This window comes from Dromiciops gliroides, chromosome 1 (assembly GCF_019393635.1).
Source record: "Dromiciops gliroides isolate mDroGli1 chromosome 1, mDroGli1.pri, whole genome shotgun sequence".
NCBI classification, from domain to species: domain Eukaryota; kingdom Metazoa; phylum Chordata; class Mammalia; order Microbiotheria; family Microbiotheriidae; genus Dromiciops; species Dromiciops gliroides.
Genome location: NC_057861.1, coordinates 23,518,532 through 23,532,607, shown reverse-complemented (window position 1 = coordinate 23,532,607; position 14,076 = coordinate 23,518,532). Strand labels below are relative to the sequence as shown.

The following is a 14,076-nucleotide window of genomic DNA, read 5'->3' as shown; positions in this document are numbered from 1 at the left end:
CTTCTACCCAAGAGAAGGAGCCCGGACCCTCTTTCTCATGAAACCCTCTAAGAACTTGACAACCCTCATACTCTAAGCTTTCTCTTTTCCAGGCTAAAGACCTCTAGTCGACCTTGAAGCCTTCTACCATGCAGCTAATCCACGTGCTCCCTAGAACTAAAGGCAACTAAAGGCAGTATTTCAGGCCGCTCACAAGTCAGCAGATCCTGAGACTTCTGTGATTGGGCAAGTCACTTGGACCCCCCCCCCCCCCACATACACACATACAGTGATGAGGCTGGATTGGAGGCGTCCACAGCACTGATCCTCGGAGCCTTAATTGCAGCCAAAGACGGGCTTAGATTTTTTGGCTGCCATGTCATATTATTATCTCATAATGAGTTCACAGTCAGGCTGTGTTCAGACGGCTTCTGGCTAGCTGTACCTTTTTCATTTTATAAATCTATATTGCAGATTGTTTTAAACCCAAGTGTAAGACTTGACATTTGTCTGTACTACATTTAATCGTATTTGAATCGTTACAATGTGTTAGAAAGAGAATCATACAACTATAGGTCTACACCTGAAAGTACCCTTAGAGATCATTTTATAGATGGAGAAACCAAACCTTAAAGAGGTGGATAAGCTTAATCAAGTCACAAAGGTAATGTGAAAACTACTTTAAACTCAGGCTCTCTGCCCCAGCTCTAGCAATGTCTCTACCATGTCATTCCATCTGCCCAAGCCTTCCAACTCTGTGCTTTCTGCCAACTGGATAAGCGTGCTACCAATGGCTTCGTCCAAGTCCCAGAGAAAAATATTAAGCATCTCACAAGCTCTCAGAGACTTCTATCCAACCACTCTAGGGGTTTGACTTGTCGACCGATCCCAAATTGATGCACCTGTCCTCCATCCAGCCCACATCCCTCCATCCTGTCCCTAAGAATCTTATGAGAGCTCTACAGCATTCCCCTGATTCCAGGTCTATCCACTGTAGCATCTAGCAGCTTAGTTTTGAGATTTCTCTGTGTATGTGTGTGTGTGTGTGTGTGTGTGTGTGTGTGTGTGTGTGTGTGTGTGTGTGTGTAGATGGATAGAATTTCCACATATACTGAGATTTCTACTATAATGTTGTTCCAATGCTCCCCACCCCATGAACTATTGCGTTCCTCCTAGAGTGGTACTCCTGGTTTTGTTTGTTTGTTTTTTGTTGTTTTTTTTTTTTTTGGCAGGACAATGGGGGTTAAGTGACTTGCCCAGGGTCACACAGCTAGTGTCAAGTGTCTGAGGCTAGATTTGAACTCAGGTACTCCTGACTCCAGGGCCAGTGCTTTATCCATTGCGCCACCTAGCTGCCCGAGAGGTACTCCTGTTAAAAGCATATATAGTTCCCATACACGATACTTATAATGTTGGATCTGCCTTGTTGATTAAGCCCTTTAAATTCACCCCGCTGACTGTCCACATTTTCAATTCAATGTAGACTTTCTGGGTGCCAGTTTTCCTCATGTGTACAGCAAATCCATCAACCAAGAAGCATTTACTCAGTACCTACTATGTGCCAATCATTGTGCTGAGCACCGGGCTATAGACAAAAACATAAAAAGTATCCTTGACCTCAAAAAATCTGCATTCTTCTGGAGGGAAATACTATGTACACAGCTAAGCAGATGCAAAATATAGTTTAAAAAAATCAATACAAAGTAAATTAGGAGTAGGGCGGGGTGTGGTTCAGCATGAGGATCTGGAATGAGCTTGTCTGAGAGCTGGCAGTGAGAGTGAGCCTTGAGGAGCAGAGGCAGGAGAGGAGGGTGGGCACTGCATGCAGGAGGGGCACAATGCAAAGGCGGGGGAGGGAAAGGGCTTGGACTAGCCAGCTGGTCCACGTGGCTCGATTACTGAGGGCACCAAGGGAAGTCCCATTTATGCACAATATCATACGGTCTATTTTCTCATTCCAGCCATTCTTGGGTTGTTGTCTCTGATTAATTATTTGGCTGAACAAATGCCCACACGCAGGTGAGAGCACACGCATGCATGTGTGCATGCACACACACACACGCATGCACACACAGTTCTTTCCCTCTCTTTCCTTCTTGGGTTAAAGCCCTTTGGATTACAATCTGAAAACTCCAGCAGTTCTGACCAGCCCATGATGGGTGAGAGGCAGTGCTGTCCTCCCAGTGAGGAAGGTCCCAATCCTTCCTCTGACACATCCCACTGAGCTTACATGAGCCTTGGTTCTTGTTTGAAGCTCAAAGAAGGTAATGCATTATAGAAGCACTTAGTCACTCTCAGGTGCTATGTAAGCAATACTGGTATAATGAGGTATTCTCCATCCCTAGCTGGGAATCTGCCATTCCTTTATTTAAGTCATGCCTCCAGGAGGAGGAATTTTACGATCTTGCTCTGCACCAGTTCATTTGAAAAGATCTAGGGGTTTGGGAGTACTACAAGGTCGGTCACTACAACTGTGCGACATGGCCCCTGAGAAGGCTGCTATGACCTCAAGAGCCTCGATTCAGGAGTCAGTCCTTCAGCCGTTCTTGGTCCTGGTCCCATCATCCTCCAAGTGTGAGGCTGAAGGAAGGCCACATCCAGAGGTGGGTCAGGCCTTGGAAGAACCTGTGCAGCATCTGGGGATGGTGAGCCTAGAAAAGACCTTGAGGAGACAGAAGAGCCAGCTCCTCAAGGGTTCGCACACGGCAAAGACAGGACTTGTTTCCTCTTCCTCTGAGGGTGGAGCTTGGAACAAGGTGGGGTTGGGGCATCAGGCTCGATTTCTGGAGAAAACTTCCTCATCCCTTGTAGGGGACCTGATGATATTGGGTGCCTCTGACACCCTTAGACATAACCCATCCCTAGGGGGCTCACACACCTGAGGTGTGGCCTCCATCTTATTCAAACCCTCCTTATGTATTTCCAAAGCCTCATGCAGAGGAAGGTTCATGCTCAGACATGACGGCTCTCATGGAACTCACAGAAATAAAGTAACACAGAGGCAAACAATGGACACCAGAACATACAGGCAGATGCCTGTGGGATTGGCTATCGTCCTGGAAGGGGAGGATATGGGCATTAAAGTGCACATGGGAGAGGGCTATCATGAGGCAGGGTCAGGAAGGGGGGCACAATGCCCATGGGCGATGCCTTCAGTGCCAGAATAGCACGTCTAAGGAGCTGCACGAGTGCACTAGGAAGAAGAAAGGATGATGGGTGGCAAAGAGACTGAGCAAGGTGGCAGCAGAAGGAAAGGGGAGAGATGAGATTTCTGAGACACTGTTTGGGTGAGGGAGGGATGTGAAGGAGGAGCCCCAGAGAACATAGATGGGGGCTCAAATACGGGAGATGGGGGAAGGATGTGGCTACACTTAGACATAGGGAGGTCAGAAGGAGGAGGAAAGGGACCAAGATCCCTCTGGAGAGACTGAGTTTAAGGGGCTAGCAGGAAATAGAGGGATGTCCCCTAATCCAAGCCACAGGTCAAGTTAGATGGCAGGTGCTCAATCAGTAGGCTGATTCCACTATTCCACTATTCCACCCAAGCCAAGCCAAGCACCTGAGCCTGGCGAATAGCAGGCAATGCACTTTCATTTGCTTTTTCTATCCTGGTGATGGATTTGGTCTGATCCATCCACACAATCTTGTTTGGTTCCCCTTGAGAGCAATAACACTCACACTCACACTCAGGTCAAGTAGCAAAAGGTACAGACAGGGCAAAGCTCTGGAAATCTGCTCAAGAATGGCCAATAACTGGCCTGTCCTGAGGCCCAGGAGAAGCATGACTGATCCCACAGATGTGCCCGGACTTTTGGGGGCCAGAGACTCCAGCTGCCCAGCAGCCTCAGGGTTAGGCAGTGAGAGGAAACAAGGCACACCTCACAGGCAGGGGCTTGGATTCCTACAGCATGTGCCACGCCGGCAGGCGAAGGTGTGCTCAGCTTCATTGTAAACTGACACATGAAAATAAATGCCAAGTTTGCTGGGGACACTTATAACAAAATCCCTTTGCATTCAACTTTTCAGGAGGTCAGGTTTTAAATAAACAGGGTCCACCTTGAAGGCCTAACATGAACTGCAGCTGATGAAAATAAATGGGCACCTGTGGGTCACCCTTACGGCCAATGTGGTCTACCTGAAACTGGGAGGTACAGTCTCAGAGGGTATATCTGCAGTGCTAAACTTCAGAAACCATCAGTGTTGTAAAAATCATAAAGAATGAGCTTAAGGTCTAAAGCTATGATGAAAACATTCAGACTAAAGATTTGGGGAGGGTTGTTTTCTTATGTGTAACATAAAAAAAATCTGCTGTGTTAACCCCAAAGGGCACAAAATATAGTTGAAAATTGCCCCTCTAAATTCCTTCTTTTTTTCCCCTAAAAACAAATTTCTTGACATTTAAAATAAATATAACATTTACTTTTTCTCTTTGTCTGAAAAAATAACTATATCCCTATGCTCCCACCACCTATCGAAACATAAATTTGGACAAACTGGAAATGCTGAGTTGCTACTCATCCATTGAGAGGAGTCTCTGGCCAGCACTCTTGTGAGATCTACAATTCTTTGATTGGCACGGTGACCTGGACATTGTGGGAACATCTCGAGCAGTTCTCAGGGAGCTGGGCAAGGACCCCGACTGCAGGACAGTCGGTGATCATGGCTTTGGGAGGATGCAGCACAGATTCTTCATCTCACACGGGATGCCATGTATCACTTGTTAATGTCAAAAGGGACAGAGAGGATTAACTGGCTCAGTCTGAGGGTAAGGAGTCATTGATTTGGTCTGTTCTACATGCATCTACTTTACACTGTTTCTTTTAATCTTGGCATCCTGTGTTTGCACAATTCTGCAGTGCAGAGTCATAAAAAAAGAAAAATGTTTAATTAAAAAAACTACAGCGAATGCCTGGCTGTCATTATTCATTTCCACATGTGTCATGCTTGAGAAAGCTTTGCATATTTTAGAAAGCTCTGGGATCTACTCAAAGTGCCACACTCCCATCTCTGTCCACGCTGTACATCCACATTTGAGTAAATCAGTGTGGCCTTTATGGGGCCATAAAACTCTTTGACTCATCCCTGTGACACAGTGGTTTTTCCCCTCAATTTGTTCTCATTACCAGCTGAAGTTAATGAGAAGGTATTAAAGAATGATTTGCAGTGAAATTATATTTCTTCTTCAGAGTAGCCACACAGTTATTCTGACTTTCTTTGCTCTCGTTTAATAGTCTGATTTCTTATGAATGTACTAGAAGGTAATGCCTGCTATTGTGAGCATGTGTACCAAGCTAATCTTGCCGACAAGAAGAGTATAAAAATTGGGTCATAGATCTGAAAGCTGATCTGTGGAAACTGATGTCCAAGATATTTTCTGTGATAATGCTTAAGAAAATTGATGCCCACATATAAAAATACTCTACAATTTTTTTCAATGAATCTTCACTTTAATATAAAGCATTGTTAGATAAAGGAACTCGAGACAAATATTTCTATTGTCTTAAAATGCCAAAGAAAGTTCTTGCCCTGAAGTTATGGGACACAGAGTTGAAACTGTGTTGGTTCTTGTTTATGATTAGGTCCTGTCATTTGTGGAAGGCCAATAGAAAGAATGAGTTTTAAATGAAGATATAAAGAAGAAAAAAAGAGGAACATGTGACTCTAAGAGAAGAAATGAATGAGGCCAAAAGGAGCCACTCTACTCACTGGGCGGGTAAGGGACTGCCATTCTCCCATCCTTCCCCAGAGGTCGGTCTTCTGTTCCTACTGTCGGGATTTTTGATGACCGCAGTGCTGGGGATGCAGCCTGGAGAGAGATGAACAGGGAATATTCCATTTGCAAAGCTGTGCTGAGGCCACAGAGCTTGGGGTCGGGCACTAGCTCTGATGCACGCTGTCTGTGCTGCTGAACCTCTTGTTACCCCCAGCAGCCCTCTTAAGGTGAGTCTGAGGACTCCTTCCTCCCCTCAACCCCACCCCCACTTCCACGCTGTTGCCAAGACTGGTTGCTGTCACCTTGGCAGCACCTCACCGCCTCACACCCGGATTCCAGCAGCGGTCACAGGTGGGCCCGCCTGCCTCTAGTCCAACCTCCATTCAGCCATTAAAATGGGTTTTCCTAAAGCTTGGATCCCATCTCATCCCCCACCCACCCTACCCCCATTCAATAAGCTCCCATGGCTCCCTGTGACCTCCAGGATCCGATCCAAGATGCTCAAAGCCCCATCTAACCTGGGCCCTCCCACCTTTCCAGTCTGGTCTCGCCTTCCTCCCCTAGCTGTGCTCCTCCATCCAGGGGCACTGACCTCACTGGCTTCCTCTGCAGGAAGCCTCCTCCAACCCCTCTTACTCCCAGCACCTTTCCTCTGCAGGCGGCGCCCATTTGTCCTGCTTTGTATATGTTGGTTGGCACGTTGCCGCCCCCATTGGCCTGTCAGCTCCCTGAGGGCAGGGGCTATCTGCGGCCTCTCTTTGTACCCCCAGTAAGAGGTACAGTGTCTGGAACACAGCACTTCATCATGTGCTTATTGGCTGATTATGCAGAATAACTGGCTGAATGAAAATCATAAAATAACATTTCTAAATAAAAATGTGTACATGCAGGTTATTTCAAAGATTCTCTAAACAGATCCGAGTGATCCCCATAACTCCGAAATCCCATAATATTCAGGAAGATTTCACAGAGTAAACTTGAAAACTATTCAAAAGTGAGAAGCCATGCACCAGGTGGCCAGGATAAAGACACAGCACCCTGTTCACTTTACCATTTTTGCTAAATGCAGACAGTACTGTGTAAAGCATTCAACACCGGAAATAAGATCTCATCTTGCACTGCTAAGAAGAGTTATGAATGTGTAAAACGCCAACCCATCCCCCCAAATTAACATGACATTTCAATAAGTCGGTTGACAACAGGTTTTTTGACTGTATCTTTGACTTAGTTTCTGGAAACAGACTCACCCCCAGTTCATCCTCATCAGAATTATCAAAGATGTTGTCCAAGTCATGGAGTGAAGGGGCCAGATCAGTCACCTGTGTTAGGCTGCTGGGCCCAGCTCTGCCGGCAGCGCTCTCCTGACGGACATCTGTGGGAGAGGAAAAAACAGGGCCCACAAAAGCAGGGTGAGGGATGCCAATGGTTCTTTCCTTGTCAGAGAAGTGGGAAATAAACATGGAAAATGGTATTTTCTTATGGCTTTTCTTATATTGAGAATTAGAGTACAATCTGATCACCGGTTGGGAAAGGTAGAGGAAAACACAGTAAAAACAACACGTGAAAGCTGGCAATAAGTTCATGCTAAAAACTACTGCCCTATTTTACCAACTGTCTACAGAGGACAAACACTATTTTACACACCTGTTTTTGGAGCAGAACTGAAAATCGACATGGCATCCTTCCCATCGGGCACGGGCGTGGAATGGCCTGGCGTGGGCAGCTCTTTTGTACCAAATCCATCTTCGGACTGTGTAAGAAATTCAGTCATAATGAACACGTCCAGCAAACAAGAGTGTGAAACAGGAAAGCAAGTGTTAAGAAATAGAGGGTGGAAGGTGAGAAATCACAGGTAATCAGGCTGCCAATAGGATCCAGGCAGCCAAGGGAGAAAGGAGCTGCCTTTTATCCTGGGAATCTGGGTAATGTAGCCCCTCAATCTTCATCCAAAAATACTCCCACTTTCAACTCTGAGTAATTCTTATTGAAGGAGAGACTTTGTCCAAAGCACCCTCATAAATGTGATGATGGCAGTCAGGAAATGTTCAAATCCAGCCCTAGACACTTATTAACTGTGTGACCTCGGGCAAGTCACTTAACCTCTGTTGGCCTCAGTTTCTTCCTATGTAAATGAGGATAATAACAGCCCCTATCTCCAAGGGTTGCTGTGAGAAGCAAATGAGATAATATTTGTAAAACACTTGGCAAATCTCAAAGCACTCATAAATGCTGGCCATTTTTCTTATTATGTATTTGTCAATGCAAGAAATGTGCATTTTTAAACCAGAGTTCTGCATGTGAGCACAGGCACACACTCACCTAGTTCTCTAGATAATGATTCTATTAAATGACCAGCTGAGCCAAGCTTACCTTTGGAATAACATATCTAAATTTCTTTCTAATGGTCTAGTATTTTAGGCTGTCTTACATTTCCAAGAGAATGAGAGAATTTGTCATGATTTCAAATGATACCCCCAATACTATTTTTTTTACAAAGGGAAGAAACCACAGACCAAGATTAGTCATAATGTACACATATCAACTGTGAGAACCATTGTTCAAATTTCAGATATTTGGAACAATTCTGAAAAGTGAATATGCAGGGATCTGTATATGAAAAAAGATAGATGGTGCATTTGGCAAATTTGGGTCAGCATTTAACTCAGGGAGAAGCAGGATGCAAAGAGCAGCAATAATATGTCACCTGCTTAAGGCATTTCTCTACACTTTGCATCAACAGTGAAATAATTTGAGAGAGAAAAAGTGAAATCTTGCTTTCAGTGCATCCAGCTAGAGATGGACAGCAAACACCATTTAATTTCATGGGGCAGCACAGTACCTTATTCTTTTTTAGCGGATCTTTCTCCGTCCCAAGTTTGCATTTCTTGTTAACGGTGAAACTGTACTTGATATCGCCATCCTCAAAGGTATATGGATCACTAGCGTCGCCCAGGCTCTCTGCAGGCTGCTGCATTTGAGGTGATGGGTCAAGGTAGCCTGCCTGACCCTGGGGCTGCTTGTCTTCCCAGATTTTAAACCGTTTGTTAGGTTGTGCTAAGAGTCTAAGGAAGTAAAAGAAGTTGAATTACTACTTGCCCAAGAGTCGAAAGCTGAGGAGCTCTCTGCTTTGTACTGGGTACATCAGAGAGGGAGTGTGCAGAGAAACCAGTGTGGGACAGGGGATGGACGGAACCCAGGAAACGCACCAAACCATCCCAGAAACAGTTTGACTGATGTTTAGGGAGTGGGATGGTTGTGTGCTTTCCCAGCACATCTGTAGGACTGCTGATTTATTTCCCTAAAAATCTCTTTGCTGTGATAGTTATGGATAAATGTCCCCAACTGAGTATTGTGTGTGGCTGTTCACACCAAACATGGGCGTGCACACAATACAGAAGGTCATGCATGGAGCCTTCCTCAAACGCTTGAGCTCTGTAAACAAAAGACAACATGCCTGCAGAACAGGGAGAAATACAGGAGTGCAACTCCATTTTGTTTTCACATGAAGCCATGTTTGGGAAAGTGATGGACATGAACTGCTTTTTCTAAGCCTGGCTTTGGAAACTCCTGGGCTCAAGTAATGGCTTTTGTTCGAATTCCGCCTTCAACTTTTCTTCTCTTACTACTTAATATTTTTACAAAAATACCTTGGTAAAGATTCTGTGGTTTGCATTTGAGCTAAAAGCCTTAATGAGAGGCCTGGTGAGGGGACAGAAGGGGAGTCTACGAGCCTCTTTTTGCATGAGAAGGGACGAGGAAAGTTGGGTCGATTTCCTTACCTTTTCAGTGCGGTGCTGTCTGAATTGATCTCTATCTTGACATCATATTGCTCACCCTGAAGCTCTGGAGGCCTGAACTCTGGGTCGTCACTTGGTGGCAGGTGGTAACTGTGCCATTTATCAGATGACTCGTCATTTGGGGGCACAATCCCACAGTACAAGGTCGTCTCACTGACTTCAGCCATCAGAGGCAGTCTCTGGCCCACAAGAACAGTCCTGTCATCCAGGCTGGACAACGGCTGGAGCTCAAGTCCATTACTATAGAGGGCTGGATTCACAGGAATGGACGGTGGGTCCAAGCTCTCTGCTTCCTGCCCTCTTGGCTGGGGGCTGAGGGTCGGAGGCAGAGGGGAAATGGGGGAATGGGGTGAATCCATGGGATTCAGATGCATTTGCTTGTTTGTGTTTCTGGAAGGCACAGCCAGCTGCTTATCATACTTCCTGCTGCTTGGGCCCTCCAAGGAGGAGTCCACCCCAGCCAGGGCTAGCTTCTGTCCTGGCGCATCCTGCTCCATGCATAACTCTTCCCCCACAGAGGGCCTGTGGTGGAACGGCATCACGGGCCGCTTTTGAAGTTTGTCTCCTTTCTCTTGTCTTTCTGTTGTTTTGTGCTTAGAAGAGGCTGGAGGCGGCAAAGATGAAGAAGATGGTGGGCCGACAGTGAACCCTGGCTGTGATATCGAAGGAGGCCGGCTGGGCCCAACTGCACAGCGCTGTTTGAAAAGCTTATGCCTAGAACGAGAAAAGTAATGAAGTCACCATACAAAGGTTTCACTCTTATAAAGGACATTCCTTTCCAAGGAGTCCAAAAGACATGCTTTCAAGGAGCATTCGTTTATTTGTGTAACTCATACTAAGCATACCAGGGCCTTTGCAAGCTTCTATCTTTTAATTGCACATAGAGAAAATAGACTCAGTACAACTTAGGAGAATGAGAGGAATAAATCCTGAGCAAGCTGACTAGGGAGGAGACCCATTTGTGCAGAAATACAAGTATTGTGCTGCTATGTACTTTACTCAGAGGAATCTGATTATTTTCCAAATAGTTAAGAGCCTCATGATTTTTGAAAAATCTGTACCACATAATATGTAACAGAAAGGATCAGAAATTTAATGACTAAGAAATGCTTTAGTAAAATATATATGTAAATATAAACACATAAATATATAAACATTTTACACACACACACACACACACACACACACACATATAAAAGAAATAACACCATCACATCTCCCCAAACCAAGCCCCAACCCCATGACCTTTCTTGTGTGTGTGTTTTTTTTTTTCATAGAAGGACATAGAAAAAGAAAATCAGTAGGTCTGCAGGTTGGGATTACAAAAGCTCCTTACTTAAGTAACAAAAATCTTGGGAGAACAAGATACCATCTGTGAATCTCTGTGACCTCCTAATGAGATGTGCAATATAAAGTGAATGTAGTAAGACTGTCTGAGAAAGAAAGAGGAAAAGCAACCTTCAACCCACAGCCTCAAGGGTTTTTTGTTTTGTCTTGTTTTGTTTTTCTTTTTTTTTTCCTTTTTTTTGGGGGTCGGGGCAATGAGGGTTAAGTGACTTGCCCAGGATCACACAACTCATAAGTGTCAAATGTCTGAGGCCGCATTTGAACTCAGGTCCTCCTAAATCCAAGGCTGATACTTTATCCACTATGTCACCTAGCTTCTCGCCCTGCCCCCCTCAAGTTTTAAAAGGGTGAGGATGATATCTGGCTCTGAGTCAAGACTGCCTGGGGAGGAGAGAACTGGCCTTGAAGCAGCAAACCCAAGGGTTGGAATTTTGCCTGGGTCAATCTGCAGCTGTGTGTTATCATTAGAAAGCCATGTGACTTCACGGAGTATCAATTTTCTCAGGTGTAAACAGAGGCTAAAAGTTCCTGCATCACCTACATCACAGGCCACAACGTGGCACTTATTACCATGACTGCTGTGAATGAGACTGCAGAAACATCCTCCCACAAGCACCTTCCAGCAGGAATCATTAGACTGCCCCTCTCCAAACACACCCATGGGCAGGTTTGGGGGTGAGAAGCTGCTCGTTGAGGCCCTGTAGGCCCCACTGGTGTCTAATCTATACACAGGGTTGTGCAGCAGGTCAGCTGAATCTTGTCCAGGAATAAATCACTCCAGAAAAGAAAGCCTGGCCCTTGGACTGGCATCAGAGTAACCACTGAAGGCCACCAGGGTAGCATTAAATTACACAGAGCTCCATGAAACGACACTCCAGTGGCTAATAAAACTGATTCTGGGGACATCATGGGACGGTTCAGCACAAGAGCCAGCTGGCCCTCTTGACCCATAGGGATGTTAAACATGGAGACCAAGGGCTGCTCCATAGCATGCTTGGATGCCTTGGGGTTGACATGGTTTACAATGACTGTCCACAGCTGGGTGGGGCAGGAGGGGGCTGCCAGTGGGGGAGGGGGCGGCAAAATTGTCCAGGAGAACCATGGTTCCATTACAGAGGCATTTGGCCAGACAGACAGAGAGACACAGAGACAGAAAGAGAGGGAGAAGAAAAAGAAACAGTTGCTGACCTCAAGGAGCTTACATTCAACTGGGGGAAAAGACTCATGCACAGTGACGTACTACATACAAAACACAGAGAGTAATGGAGGGAATTGGGTGGGGCGCTAACAACCTGAAGGAGGAGAAAAGTCCTCAGAGGTGGCACTCTGGCTGAACCCTGAGGAAGTGAAGCATTTGAAGCAGGAGTAGTGAGGAGAGAACATGCTAGGACTGGGGTAAAGATAGCCTTGGCAGAGCTATAGAGATGGGAGACTGAATTTGGTGCATGGGAACTAGGAAACAGGCCAGCTGGGCTGGAATGAAGCAGAGGAAGTAATGGGAAAGTAATCCAGGAAGATGGCTCTGAATTTCAACTTGGAGCCTCTGAATCATCTGACGTTGCTATCAAAAAGAAACGATTTCAGAGCTTGCAGAAGCAATAGGGACCTGCACTCTGGGCGTACCGTTCTAGTGGCTGTGTCTGGATGAGCGCAGAGGCAGTAAGGCCCATGAGAGGCTACTGCCATAGTCTAGGAGAGAAGTCATGAGAGTTCCCTGCTATTCCATGATATGCAGCAGGGCTCTAGTTCAAACATCAGGCTTCATCTAGCTCCCTAGGGCCAGTCTTTCCCACTTCTCTCCTTCTAGGGGAAAGGCTACCATATTTCTTCAGCGCAACTCTATCCCTTATCAGACTTTTCTCTGGGTCACCAAACACCCTCCAGCCTGATCTGCATCTGAAGATTTTTTATTCAGATTTGATAAGATTTTGCAAATTAGGAGAGCATGGAAGATATGATGTCAGAGCTTTGGCTAGGGGAAGAATTCATGAACCAACAAGAGAGAGAGAGGTTTATGGGAGATAAAATCAATAATTTTATTATATAAAACTAAAAAGTATTTGCCCAAACAAAAGAAAAGCACAAAAGTAGGGGGAAAATTTACAATATGTTTTTCAGATATAGATCTAATTTCTCAAATATGTAGGGAACATGAACAAGCAGTTTTCAGGGGAAAAAATCACAGCTATCAATAGTCATATGAAAAAATACTCTAAGTCACTAATAATTAGAGAAATGCAAATGAAAACAAATCTGAGGGGTCACTCACACCCATCATATTGGTTAAGTTAACAGAAAAGGAAAATAACAAATACTGGAGGGGATGTGGGAAAAAAGACACACTGATGCATTGTTGGTGGAATTGTGAATTGGTCCAAACGTTCTGGAGAACAATTTGGAACTATACCAGAATGGCCATAAATCTGCACACCCTGTGAGCCAGCATTACTGATTTTTGGTTTATACCCCAGAGATCAAAGAAAAAGGAACAGGACCTTACATATAAAAAATATTTCCAGCAGCTCTTTCTGTGGTGGCAAAGCATTAGAAACGGAGAAGATGCTCATCAATTGGGGAATGTCTGAACAAGCTGTGGTCTACGGATAGGATGGAATACAATTGTGCTAAAAGAAATGATGGAAGGGATGGTTTCAGAGAAACCTTTCAGAAGACTTCTACGAACTGATGTAAAGTGAGCGACAAAATGAGAAGAACAATCTACATGGGAACAGCAATATTGTAAAGCTAATCAATTGTGAAAGACTTACTGACTGGTCAATACAATGATCCACCGCAACTCAAAATGTTCCATGGTATACAATGCTATCCACTTCCAGTCATAGAACTGATGGACTCAGAGTACAGACTAAGGAATATTTTTCCTTAATGTTTTTTGCTTCCTGCCGCCCAGAACACTGGCTAATGCAGAAATGTGTTCTGCATGACTCCATATGTATAATGGGTATTGTATTTCTTGCCTATTCAATGGGTGAGGGAGGGAAAGGAGGGAAAACGTGAAACCAAGAATTTGTAAAATTAAGACAAAAATGTAATTAGGAAAAAAAATTTTTTAAATAAATAAAATGCAATAAAACATCAGAAGAACCTAAGGCTTCAGATAGCCTTTGCCACAGCAAATCCTTAGAGTGAAGCAAATTACTCCTTGATCAGAGGTAAAGCAGGAGTTGCAAGTGCCTGGGTAGGACACAGGAAGGCAGGGAACACAAGGGGGTCACTGCT

General features: G+C 45.0%; 1 protein-coding gene across 4 annotated transcripts in view; it reads right to left on the bottom strand.

Moving 5' to 3' along the window:
• The window catches only part of MED13L (mediator complex subunit 13L), a 428,665-nt gene that overhangs the window by 48,696 nt on the left and 365,893 nt on the right, over positions 1–14,076 (bottom strand). For all 4 annotated transcript variants that reach the window (XM_043988426.1, XM_043988440.1, XM_043988433.1 and 1 more), the window contains 5 exons: positions 9,472–10,203; positions 8,532–8,754; positions 7,337–7,442; positions 6,940–7,064; positions 5,686–5,785 (listed from right to left, as the gene is read on the bottom strand). In XM_043988426.1, coding sequence (XP_043844361.1) covers positions 5,686–5,785; positions 6,940–7,064; positions 7,337–7,442; positions 8,532–8,754; positions 9,472–10,203 — 1,286 coding nt within the window. The remainder of the gene's footprint in view (positions 1–5,685; positions 5,786–6,939; positions 7,065–7,336; positions 7,443–8,531; positions 8,755–9,471; positions 10,204–14,076) is intronic.